This window comes from Mycteria americana, chromosome 8 (genome assembly GCF_035582795.1).
Source record: "Mycteria americana isolate JAX WOST 10 ecotype Jacksonville Zoo and Gardens chromosome 8, USCA_MyAme_1.0, whole genome shotgun sequence".
NCBI classification, from domain to species: Eukaryota; Metazoa; Chordata; class Aves; order Ciconiiformes; family Ciconiidae; genus Mycteria; species Mycteria americana.
In genome coordinates this window covers 1,862,708-1,890,402 of record NC_134372.1, presented here as the reverse complement: position 1 = coordinate 1,890,402, position 27,695 = coordinate 1,862,708, and the positions used below count along the sequence as shown (strand labels likewise).

General features: G+C 43.5%; 1 protein-coding gene across 3 annotated transcripts in view; it reads right to left on the bottom strand.

The window, feature by feature from the left end:
- NR3C1 (nuclear receptor subfamily 3 group C member 1) overlaps window positions 1-27,322 on the bottom strand; it is a 74,191-nt gene extending 46,869 nt beyond the window's left edge. Inside the window, exons 1-3 of one of the 3 annotated variants that reach the window (XM_075509858.1) lie at window positions 27,144-27,322; window positions 26,143-26,317; window positions 23,632-24,820 (exon numbers count right to left, since the gene is read on the bottom strand). In XM_075509858.1, the coding sequence (XP_075365973.1) occupies window positions 23,632-24,806 (1,175 nt within the window). In that variant the 5' untranslated portion in view covers window positions 24,807-24,820; window positions 26,143-26,317; window positions 27,144-27,322. Of the gene's footprint in view, window positions 1-23,631; window positions 24,821-26,142; window positions 26,318-26,880; window positions 26,943-27,143 lie in introns of those variants that run through there. The other 2 variants (XM_075509857.1, XM_075509859.1) reach the window with 2 other exon arrangements.
- Window positions 27,323-27,695: the final 373 nt, after the last annotated feature.

Sequence of the window (27,695 nt, the reverse complement as noted above, 5' to 3'; positions counted from 1 at the left end):
AAACTTCAAAATGAAAAACGAGGAAATGAAGTCCACGGCTCACTGCTAACACCGTGCGAGAAATTCCAGTTCCCGACTGACAGAGTACGTCGTCAACGGACCGCAAGAGGTTAATGACCAGACTTGAGGGCATGTACGCATGGCTGTGTACACGTGCACACGCCCTAGATATACGTGCAGGTATTTTCCAAACTGTGTGTATTATAGGAATATAATACGTTCAGACGCCTGAAGCCCTACAGAGATTACACATTGCAGAGCCTGGCAGAGGACTAATTACAGCCTTAACTGCATCCAGCAGTGCGTGTGCTCATCTTCAGCTTTCTTCCCCTAAAACCTCTGAAGACACGGAATAAACTGATCTTTACTGCTCTCCTACTGCAGCACCAGTAGCTTTCTTACCCTAGCTGACAGTCACTTGAGAGCACTGTAAAGTCAGAAATAATGGAATTCCTTCTTTTCAGACTGACTTTTTCTGTTCAACACTTTTTAATAAGCCACCAAGCAAAACCCATAGTTTTATAAATATTACAGGGAATGTCATTTACACAAACCAAGGGCTCGAAAAGACCAGAGAAACCACTAAGTAATCTCAACTTGATTGTGGAGACAGGAAATGGACTGGATATGCTTTAAAGTGTTGAAGTGTTAAAATGGAAAATTAATAATGAAGAAAACCATTCCAAATACTCAAAAACAGTTTCTACTAAGTATTATTGCTTTCAAAAACACCCATTAAATTCAGTCCTGAATTACAATATGAAAAGAAAGCTTTCACACACAAGTTTAAAGGAGAGCTTCCTCACACCCTTCTCGTGTAAAATAAGCATTTTACTTGACATTTATTTGAGGTAACTGGAAAAGAAAGCGGCTCCTATAATCAATCTTCACTCTTCTAAAAATCTCCGCTATTTTTCCAAGATACAGAATGTTGGGTCTCTTCCTCAGACTTTCTAAAGCCTCGCAAGAAACTCAGAAAACACACCCGTTTGTCAATACCCGACCTTCGCTCCCTCACCATCCTCACCGCAAACCGGCGTGACTGCCTGTGTTCGTAGTCAGCCCCGTTACCCCCAGGAAGGCAAAACCAGCCCAGTAGTTGCCAGAAGTGCAACTGCTATTACAAAGCAGCATTACTTGGATGAAGATAGTCTTTTTTTAAATGGATATACACCTATGCAGATCACAGAAAGAGATAAAATTAAGCTGGAAGTAGGGTTCTCTAGAATAAGTAAGTAAATTAACCACAAGAATACCTGTGTTGCTGTTTCAATTGTATTGCCAAGGCACCCTCTGATTTCTTTTTGGCCTCAAACTAAAGGCCAAGAAGAGAGATTATATCTAAGACTGCTGTTTAAGAAACAATTACTGTAAAAGTTCCCCGTAAAAGCAGATTTGCTTTAACATCCCGTCATAATAATTCCTTGGTATATGTAACACTAGGTGAAAGGATGCCATCAAAATAACCTGCCCATACATTTATCCCAGCCTGAAGAATTCACGAGCTGGAATGAGTAATATACACATTGTGTTGGTGCCTTTGAAAAAAACCTTCCCTGTTCAAAGAAGGGAGCCACAACCATGAACCTCAATCCACATGCTGAAGCTTTCCTAGCCTAAGTATTTTGTTGTGGAATATGTGAGCATATTTTGAGGGGGGAAGGAAAGGGACGCGGGAAAGGAAGCAAGTTTCCTGGCAGATCTTTAGCATAATTACAAAGGCAAAAAGATCAATTACAGGCATTCATTCAGTCTAATTATTCTCCAGCTTACAGCACAGACATATTTAACTTAACATTACATAAATTAGATCACTCAAATATTGGAAGAAATCTAGCCACACAAGTGCAAAATGCCAGGTTATCCTGGCCAGATGTGTCCTGGTACCTAAAGTGCTTCATTTAACGTTTTGACTCATCTTCCCCTATCTTGTAGTTCAAAATACATAGAAAATACTATTGTGAAAGGTAATTTTCAAAGCTGTGCATGAGCAGCCAAGTGCTGGTTTGGCCATACGCTCCCCCCAGCATCTTTTCCATACAGAGGGCTAGCCGGGAGTCTTTACGTGCCCTGAATACCTCCCTCCGGGGCAAGCACAGCTTTCATAAACAACGGATGGCTCAGCCAGGGAAAGAAAATTAGTGTAAAACTGCTCCACAATTCAAAAGAAAACAAAGAGATGAATTTCAAGACCAGGCACTTCTCGACCCACCATCTGCAATACTGTTTCTTGAAGGCTTCTAAGCAAAGGTCAAAAGCTTCCTTCCAAAATGCGTTAAGACCCAATATCTGAGTACCTCTACTATCTTTCCCTAATTTTAATATTTAGGCCAGGAAAGCTATTTAATTGCAGGAAAAAAAGTTTTATTTTTTTGTATTTGAAAGAAAAGGAAATGACCAAGTAAAAAGGCATTCTTCCGAGCCTGAATGCAAGTGAGCAGTTGCAGGCCCGCTGGAGGCCAGCTGGCCCACAGCCCATTTACAGTACGCTGTTTACTTGTTGTCTAACCACCAATAACTACAGAGAGCGGACCCATGAATCCAGAAAAGAACTAAGTTTTCTGTTCAGAGAGGAAGGAAGAACAACGCAGATGATGATAAAAACATTCACCACTGATGGCTACCACAGTCACTTCTGAATCAGCTTTTTCCTTTTTAAAAAGATGATTAAAAAAATTTAATGTAAAATTAAAACCCTTATGTATCAAACAAGGCAAAAACATTTAGATACAAGCAAGCACTGTATTATTAAAGAGAAACAATGCTGCTATGTACATGTCCCCCATTTAAAACTCCAGCTTTCAGGGCTCCATGCTCCTCGAGCAAGTACAAGTACAAAGCCTGTTGAAAACTGAAGAAGATGAGCATGACGCAGACATTTAATTCCTTCTAAGAGCTCTCAGTTATTTAAGACTAAGTTTAACCTTATGATTCAAGAGAAGAAAACCTGCTGATGGGTCCTTGAAAATATTCCAAATGCTGAACGGCAAGTAAAACGGACCATCCATGTAATGCTTTCACAGGAGTTTTACTGAACACGAAGCTTTGGCGTCGCAGTCCTGTCGCCCAGGTGCCGGCTTTGCCGGACGGTGCACGCTGTCCTGCCGATGAGAGCTGCAGCCTTGGGACGGCTGCAGGAACCATGGGAAGCGCCTCGTCCCTCCCTAACGGGGAGCAGCAGTTCAAGGGGTTTCCAAGCAGCTCCTCCTCCCTTCTACTAGTCTAGGGCGGACAAAGCTTTGGGGTCTGAGCCACTCACTGACACTGCAGGCACCGGGGCAGCGGCTGCTGCTCAAACATGCCCTAAGGACTCTTTCGGGAAGAGCAGGCATGGAAGCATCCTGGGGACCGCCTGCCTGCCGGTCCCTGGCGACCGACAGCACAGACTGCTGTAAACCAGCACCACCTCCCAGCACTTTTAAGCCAAATGTAAAGCTACTGTGTAAAACCACCACAGATTAAAAAAAAAAAAAAAATAAAAAATATTACTAACGTATGGATATTCTGTTAATAAGCCTAAAAGGCATCACAGATATAAAGAGACTGCAAGAAGACATTTGATCCTTATTCTGTTACTCGTTCACAGAACAGCAGGTGCTGCTGTGCTGAATCCGCATCTGCATTTGCTGTCAGTCAGGACGCACTAATCCCACTCCCGTGATTACAGCCAGAGACCATGTCTTGGTGGAGAGGTGGTAAGTAGCTGACAGGTGATACCTGCTTAAATCTCCTCTTGCTTCAGATGGACAGTCACAAAAATCATAGTTTGTTGAAGGAAGAGACTTTATTTTAACCATCTTTTGTAACAAGACACTCTAATCTTGTCCCACATGCTGGGACCGACCAACGGACTTCAAACTCGTGACTCAAAATGTTTGTCTTACATTTGCATGTCTACACTGAGACAATCTGGCATGTTACGTTTTTAAATAATATTAAGTATCAAATATCACCCTTCTGTATGTACCTTGTAATCTAATTAAATATAAGTTTCACTCTGAAAATTTTAAAATACACTTGCATATAGTTTCAGTAATTGCCAGCTGGTGACATAATGGAAATAAGTATCACTGGGATGGGAACAAAGTCATTTTCATTGGCCAAAATGCTTCATCAAGTGAATTCCCACACGCCTATCCTATCAATTGCAAACCTAGAAACCGCTTATCAAATGCAATAGCACAATCTAGACTGATTTGCTTGCAGAAAGCTGAAGTGTGGACTAGCAAAAGGTTACGTGTAAGGAGACAAAAGGCGCGGGTAACAAGGAAGGTGTCAGGACAAGGGGAAGCGGTCAAGCTGGATGCCTCAATACGCTCCAGCTCAGAAAAACAGGTATTAAATCCAGAAGTACAGGGAGCAGAAAAGTTTCAGTTCAAGCTCAGTGGAAGAGGAGGAAGCAGAAGACGTCGTCGCTGTGCTTGGATGGCTGTGTGGAAGCCCAGGAGGTGATCCCGCGAGCGGCTGGGTGATGGATCAGCAATGCGTGCGGAGGCACCGGGCAGTAACAGAACCGAAGAGCTTATACGGCGGATGGCTGTTTGGTTACTTACTACTTGCATTTATGCAAAAATAAGAGACAGAGGAAGTTGAATATGCAAAAATGATGTTGTCTGAACGCTCAATATAGCTCTAACTTTCAGAATTAATGATTGCCATAATTTTTAAAAATTTAGGGTTAGTGTTCTACACTGATAATTCCCTGCACCCCACCGAGGGCTCGCCTGCCTGAGTGCCTGGCAGAAGAGAAATCACGTACAACTCGTGTTTTGGGTCCGTTTCCCCCCAGCTACTAACTTTTCTTCTTCTCTCTTTTCTCTTGCCCTCCTTCTCCATCTCACCTTTCCACTCTCTTCCTCCTCCAAATCACTGTATTTTGTCTTGATTTTAAAATACTGGCTGATATACACTTGGCTCACACCTCTAGCAATGTTTTTTCCCCATTATCTGTGCTTCTACCAATAGGCAAATTCAGATTAAGAAACACACATGCCCCACACCAAACATACACTGCTTAGTTTTCAAAGACCTTCTGAAGGCGAGTGCAAGAAAGGATTTATTAGAAATATTTATCTAGTTTTCATGAGTACATAAAAGGAGACACAGTTAATCTCAATTTTCATTTGTCTTTCTCAGCAGTACCATGAAGATGAAAAATACAAAATTTAGTTAGCTTTTAAATGTGGCTGAACTCATCAACAGTGAAGAGGTCCAAGATATCACCATCTGTGAGGACCAGCAATAACCTTTTGCATGTATATGTACAAATTTTCACATTTTTCTGCACCTTTGTTTATTCATATGAAATGGGTTTTTTATGTCACTAGCTTCCAGAAGGATTAAAAAAAAAAAGCACCGAACGAAATAAAGCATCCCCCTGTCTGCAAAAGGTACATACATACATTGAGAGTGGTCTTGTCTTCATTGTGCCACTAATAATAGAAAAAGGAAGTAGAGACTTGACTAACTCAGAGATCCAAAGTAAAAGGCGAATGTGTCAAAGTTAACGAGTGTTACAAAATTATAATCAAGTACTTGATTCAGATTTTTGAGATGCAGGATGGTAATAATTATAGCAGCCCCCACCAAATGTCAAGTTTGGCGAGCGTGATGCTACCAAAGCAGTAACAAAAGCAGATGCCACCACAGACACCAGCAGAAAGAGGAAAGTAATGATGTTCTCCAGTTTACAATCATCTCACTCAGCAATGTAAACGGAAGATACTGGAGACAAACTAACATGAACACCTAGTGCTGGAAAAGTCAAAAGAAATTCAAATGCGCAGACCAAGAGACAGGGCTGTGAAAAGAAGGATCTCGGGTAGTCCAGGGCAGTGGAAAGGTAAAACAGCTCTTCCTAGAGAAACCGCTGTACAAAGGGCAGTTATGCAGCTTTGTGTTTACATTTCTGTGAACAAACTGTGACATATTACAGTAAGGACATGACTACTCAAAGACTAACTTAACTTCAAAATAAGTATTTTTTTGTTTATCTGAAAATACTACTTGACTGAGCTCCAGAAATAAGAGCAAGAGAGCAAAGCAGTGCCCGCTGGAGTGAAGCAACATCCAGCAAGGATGGTGCCATTAGCTCCTGCCAGCCTGGTCTCACTTACAGGCATGAAAAGTTCTCCAAAATACAAGCTGGAGAAGCTAATAATTCCCATTTTAACAGCAACATCTACCAAGGCAACATCTAGTCACCAGCTTGTTCGTATTACTCTTAACTTTTCACACGTTGTGTAAGGGTAAGTCCAAGCAATTAGTGCTTTGCGGTATCTGCACGACGACTCTTTCCGCTTAGAAAGAATTAGGAAAAACCCTCAGGGAAGAAATGCACGAAGGATTCCCAACGCCATTCCCTGCTTATGCATCAAGAACAGCTTTATTAACTAAAATTACAATTCTGGGAAAATGGTTACAGATTCATCATCATGGGAAATGTACAGAAGTAACACAAGGTACTGCACACAAGGGGAACATATGCAGAGGGATCCGGCCAGTCCTCTCGGATCAGCACCGGGAAAGGATGACTGCCGGGAGCCTGCGGCAAGAGGCTGCTGCTGGCCGGCCTGACAGCACCGACTGCACCTCCAGACCCAAACCAAACCCTTTTCCAAACACACACAGCTGTACAACTGAAATATTTCAGTACAAGCTCTTTCCCAATAGCCGATTCTCCCACCTTGCAAAAACCTGCAGATTTAATGCGTCTTCAAAACTAGGAGTTTAGAACTACCGGGAAGCATTCCTAACGAAGGAACAAACATAACCATGTTCCCGAGGAAAGGGTGATTATAAACATAAGAGCACTGAATTCTATCCTTTGCTATTAAGAAATAAATACAAATAAATTATTGGAATGGCTAAACCATTGTCAATTTCTGATTTTTCTTGAATATACGCTGTATTTGTAGAAAACACTTCTAAATATTATGTTTAGATTTGTAAAAAATTGTATTAGTTCTATTAAATTTATATTTATTCTATTCCTATAAATGCATTGCAGTTAGGCTGGAGAGAAAGCAGTAATGTGAAAATCTGAAGAGAATTTGGATTTTTGCAAAAACAGGGGCCTGACTGCTTTTGGTGGTGTGACTGCGGCAGCAGCACAGGAGTCAAAATATCGCTCTTCAGCGCTCTACAGCAAGCTGAAGTGTATGGGGGACAACGGGACAGCTGGGTAAGATGACTGAAGATAATATATTATGACAGAGTAACCTATCTTTATAATAGAAGATTTTAATTTCTTGGATGTCTTTGGAACCATGACTACTGTATGAAAAAAGTGAAGGATAGCTTTCAAGCATGTCGGAATTTCCCTAGGCAGCAGTTTGAATGGCCTGCTTCCTAGAATTACCTTGATTTATTTGCAATTTTAAAGACAAAATGAAGTATGGAATTTAACACGTGGGGTGGGGGGAATATGTGAATATACCAATATTAACAATGAGAAAAAAAAACATGCACAGGAAGACATCATGACAACCACCACAGATTTCACTAATGTTTAACACTATCATACATTGCTTTCTCTTTGCTGAGACTTTTCCCCTCCATTTTGTCCGTTTAGCTTGTTGACATTTGGTGACGATTTCTCAAGCACTGGAGACAAGCACATCTGACAAAAGTGTTCTGGTAGCACATGAAAAAAGCTTATCCAAGCCCCTCAAGAACAGGCAGCATGGAACGGATGAGCACAGCACTGGGGATGCAAGCGCACCAAGGCTCACAAAGCACAAGCCAGAGGCCGTTCCCTTTATCCTCGGTAATACAAACCCTCCTTTACCTTTGGGCTGCTGGTGCACACTGAGCGAAGGATTTCACAAAGCCACCAGTAACAACCCAGAACCCCTTCCCGACTCCCAGCCGCCAGCTCCGTACTGTACAGACAACATACAGATGATTTTCCCTAGATGTACGACCTTACGTTTTTCAGCCGGAGGCTCCCCCGTTGGCTTCTCCGCGTGCTCGCTACACTTTCAGAGAGCTTTCTAGCCTGGCACTCAACTACCCAAAATAGCTTCCTATCAGCTAACCCAGAAACCTCCCCGCGCGCTCCCTTTTCAGGCCCCGTCTCAGCACTGACCTGTGGGGAACCCGGCAGTCGACTTCTCATCCTGAAAAACAACCACTAAATCCTACCCTTCGCTTCCTATTCTCTAACCGGCTCTCAAGCCCACAAAAGAACCACTCTTCCAGTTCCATGACAACTTGGGGTTTTTTGTTGGTTTCTTTCTTTTTAAATGGCCTCTGGCAAGGAAGCACATCAAAGACTTAAAAGAAAAAAAAAAAATTCAAATATATTCAGGTCAAGTGGATTTCCCCTGTCCACAGGCTCACCAACAACCTCACAGAAGCCAGGACATCGGATGAGGTGGTGTTTTCCTTCCAGGAGCAAGGACAGCTCTTTCCCAAGAGACTCACGTGCTCAGTGACCTTACAGCTTTACAATCTGCCCCTTGCCAAGGGCAGAAGTCGGACTCACGAACCCGCAGTGCTCCAAGGCCACGTTTCTAACAGGAGGCACGCCGGCAGCCCCATCACCGTGGCTGGTTTGTCGGAGAGGCCATCTTTGCTGGCTGGCAGGTCCTTCAAGCTCCTGGGCGAATGCCACCCGGCCCCGGTGGCTCATTAACACTGTGCCGATCTGCCCGGCCGAACGGCCCAGGCACACGTCCCTCAGCCCCACACCGAAGGGGCCCAGCGCAGCCGGGTGCAGAGCGGGCGCCCAGCGGCCCTGGGGGCGATGGCCGGGCTCCGGGCAACCCTCGCACACCCGCCGCCCCACATCCTGCCGCCGCTTCCCGCCCCGTCCCTGCGCCAGATGGGTCTGCAGAGCTGCCTGCCGGGTTGAGCACCTTTTGCAAGGCACTTTGCAAACTCCTTTTTTTAATCCCTCTCAGTTTCCTACTTACATTTGACCTTACAACTTTTATGGGATTTTTGTTCACGACATTTGGGCAAGCTTTTCCTGGTTTTAAAATGCTGACTTGTTTTAATTAAATTGAGCTACTTGGAGCTATCAGCATATCACAAAGCGATACTACAATATTTTTAGTCAATCTCTGAGCTGTTCGGGTATTTCTCGGTGTTGGTGCTGCTTTTTTAGGTTTTGGCTTTTGGGCGGTTTTGTTTTTTCAGCCAATTGCCTCATTTACATGTAGTTCCCTCTTTTACAATTGTCCGCACGCTGGACTTGGCTTGCTCTCTCCATCAACAGTGCCTAACTCAGCGGTCTTGTGACAGCTATGGCAAAGCAGCTCTCCCACCAGGACCCTCTTTAGCCAGTGCACGGCATCACCTGAAACCAAAGCTGGAAGCCCACCTTTCCTTGTTGCGCTACACACGGACCTTCCGTACCTCTCAAACAAGCTGCACCTAACGAGGCCATGCCAGTTCCAGCAAGGAGAGTTTGATGCAGGTGGTGTCACAGTATCGGGGTAAGGCAGATGTATCCGTACCACAAACAGAAACCTCCCAGAAATACAAAGCAATCGATGTGTCTGTGGACCCTTCCATAGTCTGTAGAAGGCTGCTAACTTCCTAGCCCCATAAATAACCTGATGCAGTTTAGCATTTAGTTATGGAGTTTCTTAGACTATGATGGCGAATCATCATTGCTAAACTACCGCTGAGATTTTAAACACAATCTGGAAAAATCTACCTTACAATTAGCACTCAACTGTCAGGCATCGTTTAGTGAGTTACGTGGATTTAGAAGGGATACTCCATGGCACCCAACCACCTTTGCATCTTTAAGGCTTTTTAGAACTCTACGGATCTGCTGCATATACAACCAAACCAAATCCAAAAATCTGATCCCATCCACAGAAGAAGGTCATCCTGTGACAGTGGCTTCTGTCAGTGGGGACACGCACTGTAATGCTCAGACCACGTTCTCAGAGTCATTATCTCAACTTCTAATGCACGGACAAGGAGTTATGCCATTTTCACAAAAGCAGAACCATTACAAATAGCTTTGAGTAGGAAAAACATGAAGAAAAACTGTTGAACCTACTTCCCTTTCTTAACACGGAACCTAGAAAGAGAATCCCTGATCCAAAAAAGAAACTCACGTTTGTTCTTAAACAAAGAACGGGCCAAAAGAACACACATCTCCCTCAAGACACCAGCAGTAACAGTTTGGGAAATAAACATCCTATTTCAATAATAACAGAGACATTTTGGATGTTTTTGATAAATTTTTTTTGTGTTTTATGAAGTTTTAGGGCTTCCCTTGTGTAGGTATGTCTTCCGTTTCATTTTTAAATTAGGATGGTGATTTAAAGATGGCCACATCTTGAAATGTTGCATACAGGAAGACAGAGTTGGTAGCACTTCTGAATGCTTGGAAAGATTCAAAGAGCTAAATGTTGCATTTCCTTTAAAGCTCTTCCTCGGTTTATAGGCTGGGGTCAGCCAGGAATAGAAGCATCAGTCACTTCCTCCCTCCCTCCCCAATGGTATGCTGTGCAACTTAACCATGTAGTTTTGATTTGCAAGTTGGAACAAACTAAGTCACGAAAGCAAATGGACTATTAGCAATATTCCAACCTCCTGATTGTTATTTAATAAAATATCAGATGTTCCAACCTTTAACGTGTTAAAGATTCTTCTCTAAAGATTCTTTTAAAGTGATAAAATAGGTCCAAGCTCATTTGTCAAACCAGTTGCTCTGGTTGGAAAGTAGCTGTCAAATATCTAGTGTGACTAAGAATGTAATCTTGCAGGCATCCTAATATTAACTGCTCACTTAAAAAAAAAAAAAGAATGCTCTGCTACTCAAAATAAAGAACTCTGAGCATTCAGATTTTTACAACATTTACCTTTTATATGAGGAGTTTTAGCACTAAATTTCATTTTCATTAAATCATGCACATAACTTGCAAATAACCTGGCACTTCATTTGAACAGACTTGTCTTCTCTAACTATGGAAAGCTAATTCGTTACAAAACTTGTTAGATTGGTTTTGTTAAAAATGAAGGTGTCAGAATAGCTTCCTTGTCAGTTTAGAAAATGGCAGATGTGTGGGCTTAGTAGAAATACGTGTTCAGGAAGGGCAGAATTAATAAAACTATATGGGAGAAAAAAAAAAAAAAAAAAGGAACTTTACACAGACCAGGGCTCAGATTTTAAAAAAGATTACTTCCCACTGAAATCAATTGTGGCCAAACGACCTTTAAGAAGCCAGGTCTGGGCTGCAACAAAGTAGAAGAGGTTAGAGAAAATGCTTTTTCTGAAATATGTATTAAAGTAGCAGCTCCTTTGTCTATAGACAGCACCAAGGGAGACTACATTTGTGATACAGGATCTCTTCCTTACTTTGTGCTACTTCAAATATAGAGAGAGAGCATACAATTTAATGCTCATTTTTCTTTTAAACCTTAAGCTTATCAGGATCATTTGGTCAAAGCAAATAACACAAAAAGCATTAGAAGTCTCTCCTTTCCCCCAAAAAGGGATTACATATTTTATAAAAATAATGGGCAAAAAAGACACACTATCATTCTTTACAAATTTGGTTTTAATCTACGTTTGTTTGGAAATCCGAGTAAGGTAGTGAAAACAAACTTGCTTAATTTATTGCCAAGTATAACTTCTGACCTTTCAGTTTTTCCTTCTCTGTATTTTATTGCATTTTAAACCACTCTTTTCATAGCAAGTATCTCTTCAATACAATAATTTAGCATATTCCTAAGACCTAATCCTACTAAGCTAAATGAAAACACAGCAATTCCTTTTACTGAAATTGAAGAATTAAGGAAAAGTGGTGCAACCCTTCAGCCTCATCATAGTTGTTTTCCTCTGGAATCTACCAGAGATGATCATTGAAATAAATAAATGAGAACAGCATACTAGAAATAATTCACTAATATCTCTTTGGAGTTTCCTTATCAAGATCTGAAAACATTTTAAAAGTTAGAATTTGGTAACAGTTTCTTGCATTCACGAGAAACCTCTTACACAGAGGTGAATCCGCTTCTGATGGTACTTTGGGTAAAAAAACGCTAATTTCTTCAGGCTGTTGTAAACGACCCCCCAGCTTTCAGATACAAGCCAGGACAGCCTAAGTCGACCTCTTGCCACGGACAGCCGCTCCGTCTCTGCTGTGTGAGCACACCCCGCACCCTCAGCCCCCGTCCTTCACCAACGCTGTCGTTTCCCTGACCCCCGTGCTCTCGAGGCAGGGGTGGGCATCGCGTACTGCACAGCGCTGCGACCGTCAGCCTTCCCTCATCAGTAAAAGGCTATATAAGCGTGTAAGGCCCTAAATCTTTAAAAAGAGAGTCCTAATAGCATACGTTTGTTCTTCCCACTTTTAGTTTCTCTTTGAATACGAGGTACAGCCCCATATATTACATAATTCAATTACCTGCCATATTTGATTTTCTCTTGTGTTATAGAAGGACGGCATATCTACCCCAGGAAGTTCTGTATTTTCAGACCTGCATTTTGATTTGAGCTGTATTTAAATGCCAGCACCTTGCTGGTGAGTGCTGGCCACAACACCTACTCACACGAGTCTCACCAGCAACACGACGGCAAGCGTCAACCCCTACACGGCTTCTCTGTAAGGCCACGATGCTGAAGTCTGCGGTAGTTCTAAGAGCCTACAGGCAAGTAAGGCACCTATACCAGACAGAAGATTTCTATTTGGTGCAGGTCCGGTGTCACCACTCGTCAATGCAAAAAACGTCAGTAGGGTTTGAGAGTTGCGTTTGTTACAAAGGCACGACGACAGAACGGGCTGGGTTTGAGGCTCCCCAGAGGTCCCTCTGCTCCCATCATCTGTGTTACTGCAACCACTTACAAACAGGCAATATCCTCCCCCCCCCCCCCCCCCCCCCCCCCAGTTATTAGCTTACGTACTCAGTGCCCACCCTACCCACCCTCCACAAACTGCCGATCCTTGCTGAGACACCGGCACCCTGCCCAAAGGAGCGGGCCCCTTCGCCCGCTCCCAGCTCCTCTTCACCACAACCCACCCGAAATGATTTCATCCCTCACCTGTCGACTTCATCTTCCTTTTCAGTAAAGTTTTTCCCACTGATTAAAGACCTATTTATAAGGAATTCTAGCATTCAGAGAGAATCTGAACTGGTCATTTCATATGCAATCTGCTGTTATTTCAATAAATATTTATTATCTTACTAAAATTAAACTATGAAGTGAAATTCCATACTCCTTCACTCATTTCCAGCATTCAAAAGTTTTTCTGGATACGAAGTTCAGGATCTCTAATTTTTAAAGCTTTTTTAAGCTTTTTAAAAGCCTGTTCTCAGATAAGAATGTTTTTCTTAAATATTTTATATTGGCTTATGTTCTAATCTACTCCATGTTTTAAGAGAGCCAAGATGCAGAGTTCTTTTTAAAAAAAAAAAGTCTAATTATATCTACAAGTACATCAACCTCATACTGGGATGAAGCAATTAATTTTGGAGCAATTGATACATAACACAAGATTAACAGAAATTCAATGGGCAAAACAAACCATCAAAGGACCTGGTAGCAAAAGTAACCCACAAAAAAATATGAGAGAGAAGGAACAGCTAGGTAATACGCAAACTGAAATCAGGACATGAAACTATGAAGTCTGCAAGTAAGTTGTTGTTTTTGTTTTTTTTTGTTTTTTTTTTTTTTTTTTAAGTTAACATGCATGGACTGCATTCTTGCATAACAAATCTACATGTGTATGCAGCACATGCACATTTTCAGCACTGATTTATTAAAAGCCTTTAGCTGATGGCTTTACTAAGTTATGGCTTCAGAAAGGTAACAGAAAACTCTTAGAAAGAAACAAAAATAAGCAAGAGGAAAAAATACACGGGTACACAGCGATACATAATGTGCCTATGGAATAGCTGTGTTGATTTAAAATATATTGTTACCAATTTACATCATCCGATCAAATTAAAAGCTAGAGGAAAACTACACATTTTATTTACGATAGCACATTACAGCTGTATTCATACACATCCCATTTTTAAGTGACATGGGAGATCACACACCCCTTTCCTGACAGCGCATTGATTTGACAGTCAACTTCCTTCAAAGCCAGACCATGCGTCCTTGCCTCTTAAAAGTGTCGGTGAATGAATTAAAAGTAGTTAAAAACCGCTTAGGAGAGCAGCATAGAAACAAGCTCCAACACAGACTACTCAAGTCCAGTGGCACGCCGCATTCAGTTCACCGTGCAAACACCCCAGGTGTGACTCCTCTTTTCACGGAGATGCTCTACCATGAAGCAATTGTCATTTGCGGCGTTTGACGTGTTCTGGCAGCACTTTCCTGGCAGAGCTCCCTTTCCACACGAAGTTGTACCGAAGCCGTACCAGACCCTATTACTACATTATTACCTGCGGTCACACACACACACCGGGCGAGCAGGTTCTCCAAGCGATGACAACAAAAATGAACTGCGTCGGCTGCCCTTTTCTGTCACAGACACCAGACTCTCAGTTCAGGAGAGACCGGCACGCAGCAGAGCAGCCCTTCGGAAGCTTGGCAACAAAAACCACGAAGAACCCCAGAACTTCGCACTTGCGCTCTCAAAAGCGGCTTATGACGGCATGGAAGGCATGGTTTAGAGACACGCCATGCAGGGTTTAGAGAACTCACAGAGGCGCTGAAGCCAGAAGCAAGGCCAGACGCCCACGTACCCCAAGCAGCAGTGTCCTTTCTGAACATCCAGCTGGGAAGGAAAAGAGTGAACGAACCCCTCTCCCGTCATACACCATTCACACAGTTGGAAAGAAGACATATAACGGCTGGAGGATTCTCACTCAAGACCAAAAACTGATTTTCTAAACATTTCACAAAATTTTCAGCCACAGACGTCCTGTTTCCACGCCCCTCTCGCCCCACCAGAGAGATGGAGCCAAGCTACTGCCCACTTGTGAACAAAGAGGTTACCTGCCTTCAAACCCCTCTTCTCAATGAGTACTTCCAGGAGAAGCAGGTATTCAGATATTCAGAAGTAGGAACACGCAGGTAAAAAACCCCAACACACCACACTCCAAGTTTCTAAGTCAAGACAAGACCGAAGTCCATGACGCAGCCAGAAGCCCACCAGAACAGATCTTTTAGGTAAGGACAATTACAGAACTCTTCCCGGCTTTCCTGAGAGGCTGATAACCAAAGCATCAGATCTCAGATCCACCAAAACAAAACCAAACCAAAATGACAGCCAAGCCACAAACTATACAATCAATGCCATTATGTGCTTATTTGAATAAACTACGTACTTCATTGATACTCAATCATTCGCTCTTAGCTGACAGTACAGCAAGTTTCCCAGGTAGTGTTTTGAGGCAAACTACTCATTTGTGACCTGATTTCTTTCCTAAAAGAAAACTAGAATCCCGAGCAGTATTCACTTACTTAAAACTTATTGTTATGCAAATGAAAGCAACCAGAAACATGAAATATCTGAATAAAGCAATAGCAGAGTAATTCGTGCCCTGCTGCTCAGAAGTTTCATATTAAATCTTGTGTGCCCGTGATGCATAAATATGATCATGATCGCCAGCTGTTTTCTGGCACACAGTAACTGTACAAACCTATTACAAACAGTATGAAGAATGTGTTACTGTAAAATCTAACGTGGAACTCAGTTTCTTAACTAAATTACAGTAGCAGTGAACTGAACTCAACAAAGACATTATTATTATTATTTTGGAAATCCTTCCCCAGCAGCAGTTTTGCCTTTGCAATCTCGGGATGGATGAGATCTTTGATCAAGAAGTGGAAGTTGCGTATATATTGCATGTCCAAACAAAGTATTAGCAGCTTGTTGGATATTAATTTTCAAATTGCATCAGAAGTATCATTTTCTAGGAAGACTTAACAGGGACCGAGAACTCCATAGGTACAGATGGACTATGGAGTTTTAATTATAACCAGTTGATACAGACTATATTAAGAATGCAGTTGGCTGGTGCAGAAATATACTCTACAGAAGACGTCAAGATGACTTCTGAAGAGCATAATTTCCTCCACAAATCCACACAATTGTAGTGATTATTGATTTAAGGAACCATTATTATAAAACTCTACGTGATATCCTGGATAAGTAATATTGTGTCCTGGAATCTAAACTTTAGCCTCACATAAGAGCAGCAAGAAAACCTGACATCATCTACGTTACAACATTGAACTCCACGTGCTAGCCAGCATTACCTCTCCCTGAGCAAGAGCTTGTGGGGCTGCAGTTACACCTCACTGCTACTGCCAAAACGCACCTCTGGGACACGTGAAGCAGCCATGTGATAAATCCAGCCGTGGAAGCCACAAAAGTAGAAGGGATATGCTTTTGTCACGGTACATATAGTTATATTTCAAGCAATACAGCGCGTAGCTCACACACAGGAAGACGTAGTTTCAGCCAGGGAAAGAACGCTGGCAGAAAACTTCACGGTAGAGGTTAGCATAAGCCGAGTCAGGTAAGGACGTAGGAGGCATGTGCACAACATTACACCTTCTTTGTAGTGAAGATGAGGTAAGAAGAAAAACCTCCAGGAGAGACAGAGTAATTGCACTAAATTGTTTTCCCAACCCAACACACTACTTCTGGAAGCACAATTACTCACCCCTCCAGAAACTACCATAATTCAAGATGCTGGACTTGTTATGCATGGGGGACAACCTGCACCTCCTTGCACTCCTGCGGAAAGGCAGCAAGAGATGCATGTCCGCAGTCTTTCTGTTTCTTTTTAATTAAGTCTGCAATACTGAAGTGCTCCAACACACGGATGGAGTACGCTCTGGGCAGTTACTCTCTGCTTAGATTCCTTTGCAGGTGACCAGCAGTCCCATAGTCACATTTCTCGCACCCTCACGTATGGACAAAGGAACTGTAATTTTTGCATTTAATTTTTTTCCTACAGATACTTGAAACTAGCTGATATGAAGTCAGTGCCAAGACAATGAGCTGAAATAATTTTTTTCTTTTTTTTGTGTTTCATCTGTTCCAGCTGTATCGGTTCACTTCTGTCCCATGGGGATGAGGCTACCCACTGACAGTATCTGCCTAGTATTTCCAGAAACCAGCATTGAGAACAGGATTAACTCCTGGTCTACGAGTGTCTTGGTTATTTAAGCAAGGCTGTATTATAAATGGGTATCATACTACAGTGAATCAATCAGAAAACCGCTGTCATGAGAACAACACAAATAATCTGTACATGCAACAATGCAATACACTAATACTTCAGTAAATAAGATTAAAATTTGTGTATACTGCCAGACTCTGGGAGACAAAGACTATAAAACCAGAGAGGGAGCAAGCTTAACACAACAAGCTCCCTGGGTCTGTTGCAGAGCGTACTGTACAGTTAAATATTCTTCCTAGAAACTACCTTGTTGCACACACACTTGTTTCTGTGTTTCTAGGAACAGTTAGAAGTTGATAATTTTATGAATGCGTTTTAAAGTTCATTTCTGTACGCCAGAGGTGACACGCTTTCAGTTACTTTAATAACACAAAACAAAGATAATTGTAACTACAGGTCTACAAAGCTTTTCCCACTGCTTATAACTTGGATTGAAAAGAGAATTTTATTGGTATGTTATTTAACTCGAGAATAATGACATCGCATCATTTGCGGAATGCATACGTTATGCTATACCAGCACATCAGCACTAGGGTATTGACTTAGGCAGCCTTCATCTACCCCAGAAAATGAATGTAGATATAATTGTCTTGCAATATTCCACAAGCAAGAGTTTTGTGAGGAGAAAAGTTACTACCGAGAAACATATGTTCATTTTCTCCCAGGCAAATTTCTGAGTGCTGAGTACTTGCTCTGCTCTTGTAAAGCTTGTGGAGAAGACACTGATCATAACATCCAATGGTGCGGGAACGGATGTTTCTCAAGCCAGTGGTAAGGAGCTTTAACAAAATGTCCTAAGAAAAAGGCTCCAAATCACATTTTGCACTAACGTGCCAACACTGGATCCCTCATTTGCTCCAAGAAGCAGCACTCTGAAGAGACCCAGAAGCCACAGGCTACTAAAAACAAAAAACAAAAAACATACCCCAAAAAACCAACAACAAAACAAAACCCAAAAAAACCCAAAACACCCAACTATCAGCTTCTTTTTATGACCAGCTTACAATAGCTAAGAGGATAATGAATTAGAACTTTTCTTTCTTGACTGAATATTGTACATCAATTAAAAAAAAATATAAAGGAGCGCAGCTGAAATTTTTGCAACCAACGTATCTGAGGAGTCAAAGCAGTCAGTACAGCGTCCGTTCTACTGAACTACATCTTAGGAATGAGGCAGTGAAGAGTTGTGAAGGTATCCTTACACGAGCCCAAACACGTGCCGGTAGGAGCACTGCCTTTCCCATCACACTTCTGATTAACTGCAGAATTTTGATCGCTAGAACAACGGTATCTACCGCCGACACTCAACTAGGTTAAGCATATCCACCAGTGAACAGTACTCACGGACAGAGATACTGAATCTGGTAGGGAAATAAGAGAAACAACATATCTAATTTTTGCAAAGCGTAACAAACGTGAACAGTCCAACTTTGGTACAAGCATTACATTCGACAGGGCAGTGCCAGGTTCTTCCTCTGATTTTCACTACTTGAAGTTAGGCAACACTTAAAAAAAAATTTAAAAAATAGAGGAAGCCCCCAAAGGCCCACCTCCTAGGTGGTGGCTATAAAAGGGGAGCTAGGAAGAGAGAAGGACTTGGTAACCTTTTAAAACGTAGAAATAATTCCAGTTTGCAGTTACATATACGCACAGAATAGTTACCACTTGTTCGTTTCCAGAATGAGCAGTAACAGTCAAAGTAAGAGGGGATGTTTGCATCTCCGAGACAATTTGCTCTCACCGTGTAAAAGTCATCTTTAACATAGGAAATATATGATGTAGGAGTTGTGTAATACATATATTTTACATTTATGAGAAGATTCATGAGTAGCGCTGGTTCAACTATAGTTTTGCTTGGACTGCCAGCAGAAGAGTACAATGGGGTTAAACCATTACTTAAGATGGATTAAAAAAAAAAAATGCAATGGGCAACAAAAATCAGCTTGTGTTTTATAAGCTAGAACTAGGTTTAAAGTAGAGATAATTGTAGGGGGAAATAAATTAGCAGAAATTAACAATTTGGGTTGGACTTATAAAAACCTACTCAGCTATCAGCTAGCCGAATGCATCAGCTAAAACTGGAAAAAGCGGACTACATCTTACCTGACCTATCATTTACCTAGCTACCTTTTCATAGTGGTTATAGCACATTCTGCAGAACATTCCTGATTCATCCTTTTCTGCCAAAACAATTAGATTTTTTTGTCGTGTATTTCCAAGACTCAAAACCAAAGTACCGTATTACATTAAGCTGACAAATCACAACATAGACTACTGAAACCCCGAGCACTCCCTCCAAATAACCAGTCTGTTTTTTATATCAAAATAGAAGTATTAAAAAAGGCATATTTCCATATGTACCATACATTACATACTGCTGAGTCAGACAACATTTAAAGGACTACATCCAACCGTGCCAAGCCACCGGCCTTGGCCAAAAGCCAAGCTGAAACAATGCGGTAAGACAAACGGACAACTGACCTTTACCGTTTCTAGCAAATGATCACTTTTTTCCCCATCCTTCTAGTAAAATGTCCGAGTCCAAGAAGAATCCCAGTAAAAGAGTGACGGCAGAAAGGTAACTTCTCCTGGAAGCAAGGCTTTGGACTGCGACCCACCAGCAAAACTTTTTCCCCCTTCCAGATTCTCCTCCTCTTTCATGGCTTCTCTCAGCTCTTGCCCTTTCTTAAACTTCCTTAATGATCCTTATCCCCCACAAGCTTAAGTACTAGGAATGATTTCAAATGTAATAAGAGAAGCCGTAACACTGCCAGTGGGGCCCAGTTTTTGTACATTCTGGCTGTAGGCTTAAGGGAAAAAGCACACAGAAACCCCTGCGTCGCTGTGCTGTTTCTCATCGTCCTTCACTCCCCCCACAATAAGCCACATCTCCAGGAAGCCAAAGGAATAAAAAAGTCGAGCGATGTATTTAATGTATATACCACGCAAGAGTCCTAAGAGTGTGTGTTGCTAAAATAATTTCCTTGAAATTTAACAGTTTTTACTGGCGTTTGTGTAATAAATCACAAATAATATCCCATCAGAGACAGACACCATCAAACCCTCTAATTCTTCAGTGAAGTATTTACCAAATGCTTTCAGCCTGTTTTACTCCTCTTCCAGATGCTGTCTCACTTCTTCTATTAAAGAAAATCTAAGGCAAATTGTCTCAGCCCACTTTTTTCCGCCCTCTTATTCTACCACCTTCTCCTTAGTTTGCCCCACTGCGATCGATCGGCAGCTCGCTCGCTCAGGTGCGGACCTCGCCAAAGCAACCCCAGAACGAAGCTGTCCTCTCCTCTGGAGTCTCGCTGCTGCTCACAAAGATTTTGCGTATCAGCTGCTGAAACACTGAGCTGCAGCTCCAAGTCTTGCACAGCAGCACAAGTGCCGGCAGATTCTTCCACAACCCCGAGATACAGACAGCAATTTATTGACTATTGCCGATTCATTCACATCGAACAAATTTCTGAAGTTCGCATTCTGCTTGTTAACTTCAGAATACCTCCTACTGTTCTGGGGAAAATTGATTAGTTTTCTCAGCCCTGATTATCACTTGTCTCATTAAAGACAGCACGCTGTGCTATCCTTAGAAGCAAAATCACTCAAAAATTGCACGACATCAATTCAAGACTGTGTGTCTATAAAGAGACGTTACATGCTTTCCATTAAAACAGTCAGATTAAATACTACCTGAACACCAGGACAGAACTGCAGCTTTTCTTCCCATATGTTTAGTATATAATTACTATGTTATGAATAGCCAAATAATTCTCCCAACACCAAGAAATATTTCCTATTGGAAACTGAAGTTTAGCAATTCTGAATTCTCAAAATCCCAGCCTTCACCTCACACAATCAGTACCTAAAAGAAAAAAATAATAAAAAAACCACAGGGACCTGGCAAGATAGTCCTTCCTTTGTTTCTGAAACAAATGCCAATTTTGTTAAGTCTTCTGCAAGATAAACAAACAAATCCACAATACATCACCCTAAACTAACCCAGTTTAGACCAAATATTTCTGACAAGGGTCAGGAAGAAGGAGAAAAAGGAAGAGTCCTGCTTCAAACCCAGGGTTCATTAGTATCTCAAATATTTTAAAAAGAAGATGCAAGGTGCCTCTACTTTAGGGAAAAAAATAATAAAGCAAACCCAAACAATGTTGTTCTTAGAATTTGACTTGGTACTTTTAGTGTGTAAAAATCCTTGCGAAGTAAGAACAGCTTCCATAAAGGCTAGAAATAATGAATTTTTATGCAAAACTCAACTAGGAGCCACCCCAAAATTCTTTACACATTCCTTAAATTAAGAAAAAAAAAAAAAAAGAAATCCATTATCTTAGGGCAAAAGAAAGCAATAAAATATAAGACAACCTCGCAGGAAGCAAGAACGTAAAGACGTGCAGCAGAACGCTGTTCACGCTATCCGGTGGTGCAGGCAGCCTTCGCCCGCGATGCCGGGGATGCTCCCTCGCCTGCCACCGGAGCTGCGCCCAGGGCTCCTGCCAGCTCCCCGCAGCACGCCTGCCCATCGCTGCCGCGCAGCTCCAACACAAACACGGTAAGCACGCTCCTCAAAATTGCTTCCTAAAAGCAATGATAACATCTAGCACCGCTGCCCTTTTTACTTGAGGATCAAATGTATTCTGGACACATTAGTAGCTTGAGTGGGTTTTTCATCACAGCGTTATCAGAAATGCAGTATGCAAAATTGGCGTTTATGGAATTCCCCAAAAGCCGGATGACCATCTATGTGTAAACCACGCACATATGAATGCGCTTGGTTCTATCTAAATAGTTCTGTAAAATAAAAACAATGCATGAACTTTACAGAAGTATTCTCAAAAGCGATCCTTCCATTATCTACGAGGAATCTGCTTACTTAAACAGCCACTGAAATTCACCTCCCAAACCCAGAAATAGTTCTTCTTACTTTGACAGAGATTTTATAACGATTGCCATTAAAGATATAGCGAGAGCAAAATAAAAGACCCCACCAAAAAACCCCCATGAAAAACTAAAAACAACATGGAAGTTGGACTGATTATGCGAAAGGTTAGCACAAAGGATTTCTACTCTGTCAGAATAAACGATAAGGCACATTCAATATTCCTATATCCAAGTGGAATTTATCCACAAATTCCAATTTTCCTTTCTGGATTCCTTACATTACATATTGCTTTAAACACTTCAAAGAAAAAGAACAAATACATCTTCACTACAAAAATCAAAAACTATGAAAGAAATCTAGAATGAAAGCAAGTTAAAAGTTGTCTTCCTGAAACAAAGAAGAAATCCTCACACATCTCATTCCAACCGTGGGAAAATGGAGCAAATAATGCATCAGGAGAGCCCCGGGACTGGTGGCTAACGCTCTGGGGATCAATTGTCAGTGGGGCAATAAAAAAAGAAAGTTAAAACAGATACTTCACTAAAAGCCTACAATTACTGGTTTTACATATATGGACTTGAAGAGCCATTTTCTAACTAAGACTCCACAGAAACACAGCAAAAACCTCTTCCTCCACTGAGACCAAACCCTGTGCTTGTGCAAGCTATGTTAAACAAAGCACAGCTAAGGAAACCATACAACTAGGTGTTCGTACTGAAATCAGAACCCGTCCCCGGCTGCGAGAGGAGACGTACACAGCTCCCCATGGAGAAAGCTGCCACCATCGCGCTTACTCTGGAAGGGCAGAAGAAAAGTATTTTACTTGAATATCTGCACTACTGAATTACTTGTAGAAAACACTACTACAAAGTCACTTGAAATACGTACTAACCAGCTCTCCTAAAATACCCTGCTCTCAAAAAACCACCTATAAGCAAGCCCTCCTCCAGTTCTATTTAAGAGTTAAATTCCAGATATGTTTAAATCTTACTGCAAATATTCTTATCTCTTTAAATGCAGTTATTAAACAAACGGCTGAGTATTTCCTACTCAGAATCTTCTTGTCCATGTAAGGTAAATGCAATACCAAGCAAAGCTAAAACTCTAGTTCAGCTTAAATGTAATTCTAGAAATTTACCCAGCAACCAAGTTATTTCTGTGCATAACATTTAAGTAACCCTAGGAAGAAAAAAAAAAAAAAAACCCCAACAAAACACACAGTGATCGATTCTCTAGCCCTCGAGAATGAAGCAGCTTTTGTATACACTTAAATACTTCCTTCTATACTGCCTTCTGTACAGATCCTTCTACCACGTACTCAATTTTCCCTCTAGATTGTATCGTAGAATTTTTTAATTATTATTATTTTTTTTTTTTAAAGCATACCAGCTCCCCTCCTCTTTTCTTCCCTTTAATACCAGTAGTTGAGCACTTGGTTAAAGCTATCATCGTACTATGGAATAAATCCACAGCAGCGATGTCTGATCAGCCAGCCATACACAACAAACGAGAAAGGGATGACTGACTTCGAAAGGAAAAAAACCAAACCAAAACAAAGCAGCATGCATGCAGTTGTGCTAAACACACTCGTGGTATTTTAATAAAGAGCAACAAAAACTAATTACCTTGAATAGCCATTAGAGAAAGCAGGCCTGCCAGAAAGGTTGAGCGTTCCCAAAGGAGCTAACGTCTCATCCCCGGATCCCTGGCATCTATTCCAATTTTCTGAACCGGCAGGAAGAGATGGAATGATATTAAAAATTGGTTTCTGATCCTGCTGCTGAGAGAGCGACGCAGTATTTAAATCATAGTGATACATCTGTCCCCCAGAGGTACTGACACCATGGATAGATATGGCAGAGACTTTAGTACCCAGCAGATTAGACCCGGAGAAGCTTGCCTGACAATAAATTGGGCCCATGTTTTCTTGCTTTATGCCAGGAGTACAGAGTTCAATGAAGTCTTCCTTTTCTGTTTTCACTTGAGGCATTGGCATTTTGGAACTGGGTAAAAGGTCACCGCGGTCATTAATTTTAGGTTTAGTGTCAGATAAAATAGGAGGCTTGCAGTCTTCACTGATATTTCCTTCCAGGAGAAATGCATCATCTGCAGATATAGGGGACAGCAAGCCACCGTCATCTAGCAACGGGTCAAGCCTCCACGGGCTCCCATTGGGCTCTTTGCCAGGCGATACCGGCGGCAATTCTAAATCCTGGAGAATATCCAGGGTGCTTTGGTCTTCAGAGAATAATTTCAAGTTGCCACCATTTGAGCCAACCTGGCTTTGGACTGCAGTTCCTGACTCTAAAGGGCCGTTGCGGCCAGCCATGCCTGGGAAATCCGGCTCAAGCGGCACCTCAGAAGATATTGCTCCCTTTGCGTCCTTGGCCAGGCTCGAGGACTTGTTCAAGCTCGCAATACTTTCTTCCAGGAGCCTGAAGTCCGTTTCTCCAGAAGAGATGCCGATTTGGCCCTGCTGCGAAAATCCAAGGTCGTTTCCCATCACTTTTGCGTCCGTTTCACCCATGTACAGTCCCATCGAGAGTGATACTGCCTTGGAAAGGTCTGGCTGAGGCACATTGTTTACTAATCCTTTTGAAAAGTCAGCCAAAGCAGGTTGCTGACTGGAATCTGACTGAGAAGACGTGGGGAGAGGAGATGCAGACACAGGGGCTTGTACAGTAGCTCCACCCCTGAAGGGTGGATGAAAGTCCATCACGATCCCTCCTTTGGTACTGATGAGCGCATTTTTCCTTGTTTCGTCTTGATCCGACGAGTTCAGCAATTCTTTGGAATCCATTACTTTAACATTAGCTATAAAAAGATCAGAAGCATTCAAAGTTAGCACAGCAAGGATATTTTAATAACAGCTTAAAAAAAAAAGGTCTAAACCATTAGCCTGGCAAACCTGGTTTAGCTACTCTGAGAATGAAAGCACAGCAAATCAAGCTACAAACTGACATGTGCCACATCTTTCTCAAACCCACTGGTTTCTTGTTTGTTTGTTTCTGACTGCTAACAAGGAAGTATATGCTTTAAAGCTTTGCTAAACCTGGATGAAGTGGTAGGTCTGCCTGCATGCACCTCAGAATCAGGCTACAGCACAGGAGATCTTTCTGAACACACTCCAGCTCTGTTACCCATCCTGGCAAGTAAGGAAGCACAAGAATTGTTAAAGCAACAATTCACAAATTTTGGAAGGTAACTTCCCCTGGTATTTAACTACATCTTGAGCAGGGCAGGGGAGAAGGACATTCACCACCTTTCCCGAGTCAGCTCCCTCTCTCCCTGTGGGTCCAGATGCATCACCCACAACAGGTACTGAAACCTCCCGAGCGGCTCTCAAATGCAGTACCTACCCACCAGGAAAAAAAAAAAATTTAAAAAAAAAAAAAAATCTAAGTGGCTTGTTATCGTCCAGGAGCTACACAACCTCTCCACCACAAAACAGAGTTTGCTGTCTTTGCATAGGTTCAGCTTAAAATACAACTCATGAATCCTGAAATAAACTCAATTCTTTAAACAAATCTCAAATTTATAAATAAAAGCTAACTAAAAATAAAGCAGAATTTTTATTAGCTTCCAACACTTTAACAGCTCCCGGCTGTTCTCCAAACACATCTAACACTGAAAACAAATCTCCTAAGTTTCATCTCTTTGTATTTACTATATTTATTTTCAGCACAGAGCATAAATATTTGGCAAATAACTATAAATTCTTCAGCAAACTTTCTATACTGTTTGTCTACGGCCTAACGCTAACGGCAAACAGCCAACAGCTATCAGCTCGTGCTGCCCCCCAATCCGTAAGAGGAGGCAATGCCCAAGTTAAAGCCTGGCCACAGAATTATCTGTTAAGCAGAGCGACCCAAGAGTGCTCACAAGTTTACGGTCGTTGTCATTATAAATCCGTCAGCTCTGCCGCCCATTTTCTCTAGACCGCCGATGAACGCTGCTGCTTTCTGTATGCCAAAGTTAAGACTGCGATCAACAAAAAGTCCCCACGTGTAAAAATTTTAAGCTTTGGCCTGGCTGAAAGCGTCCCAAGCGGCAGAAGCTCAACACAAAAACACTTCTTGGTCCTTCGACACCACTTTGTACAGCCTTTCCACACGCCCGAGCAGAGGGTCCCTTACCCGTGCTGGCCAAGGCGCTGGGTCTCCTGGGTCATGCCCAGGGAGCCGCGCTCCGGCCAGCCGGGACCACGGCCCGCGGCACAAAACGGGAATGGGGCAGCCCCCCGAAATCTCACAGATTGCAGACAGCACGGAAATATTGCTGAGCCGTTTAAGGTGGACACTGCAACAGTGCCTGGAAAAAAAATTGTATCTATCTACCTCCAGTTTTGCCTTTTTTTTTTTTTTTTTTACACGAAGGGGAGGAAAAATGTAGTTATTCCATTTGACAATTTCCCCGACGTCAAAAAAAGCAGCGAACCACCCAGCGTAGGAAACGTGTCAAAAATCAGATGCAAGAGTCTGCCCAAAGGAGGAAAAAGCTGCGAATACTTAAAAACTGCCGGATTACAATAAATTCGCCTCTGCAAAGTATAGTTTTCAGAGAAATGTGTCGAGACCTGTTGAGCTGTCTCCCTGGCACACCCACTTCTGCAAAATAAGACCAGCCCATGGCTGCAAGGCTGCGCTCCGGGCTCGGCTGCCCTCCTCGCTCCTCACTCCCCTCCTGCCCCCCCCCCGACGCGCAGACCCCGCGCCGCGTTCCCCCAACGACAGACGAACACCCCGGCCAGCCGAGGGGCGGACGAAGGACGGGGCGGGCAGGCGGGCTCCCCGCGGCCGGGGGGGGTGGGGGTGTCCCGCCTCCCGCGGCCGGGCCGGGCCCTCCGCGGCCCCGCCACCGCCCTGGGCACCCACCTCGGGGGGACGCCGCGCAGCTCCGCGCTCCGCCGCCGGCACCGCCGTGCCCCCTCCCGTCCCACCCCGGGATCCTTCCGGGGGCGGGACGGGACGGGACGGCTCGGTTCTCCCCCCACCCCCCCCCCCCCCGCGCTCGGGGCATTCCTGCGGGGGCGCCGCCGCCTCCCGGGAACTTCCCGGGGCGAAGCCGCGGCGCCGGCCCGCAAGCGCGGCTCGGCCTCTGCCCCCCGCCCGCCCCGCGGGACCCCCGGCTCCCTTACCTCGTCCAGGGGGGGGCGCTGGGGCTCCTTCAGCCGCCAACGGCCATCGCGCCCCGCGGCGGGGGCGGCAGCCGGCTGGAAGGGGCGAGGGAGCCGGCGGGAGGAAGTCAACAACCGCCCCTCCGGGGGCCGCGGCGGCGGCCAGCACCGCTCCCCCCGCTCCCGCTCCCGCTCCTCCTCCTCCTCCCGCCGGCCCGAGACCCTGACCTAGTCCCCGCCCCGCCCGCCGCCGCCACCACCGCGGCGCCCCCTCCGTTAATTAGCGCTAATTGCCTCCGCGGACTTCGGCCCCCCCCCCGCCCCCGCCGCCTTCCCCTCCGCGCCTCCCCGCCCCGTCCCTCCGCCGGGCAGCGCCGCGCTCGGCGGTGCTCTGCCCCCGCCACAAAATGGAGGACGGCGGCGGCCTCCTCCCCCTCCCCCTCCCTCCCCCCGCCTCCCCGACGTGGAGAGGGAGTGGAGCCAGCCGGCACCGAGAGCGGCGGCAGCAGCGCGCCCGCTCCCGCCGCTCCGCGCCCCGCCACACGCCTCGGCACGGCGCGGCTCGGCCGGGCT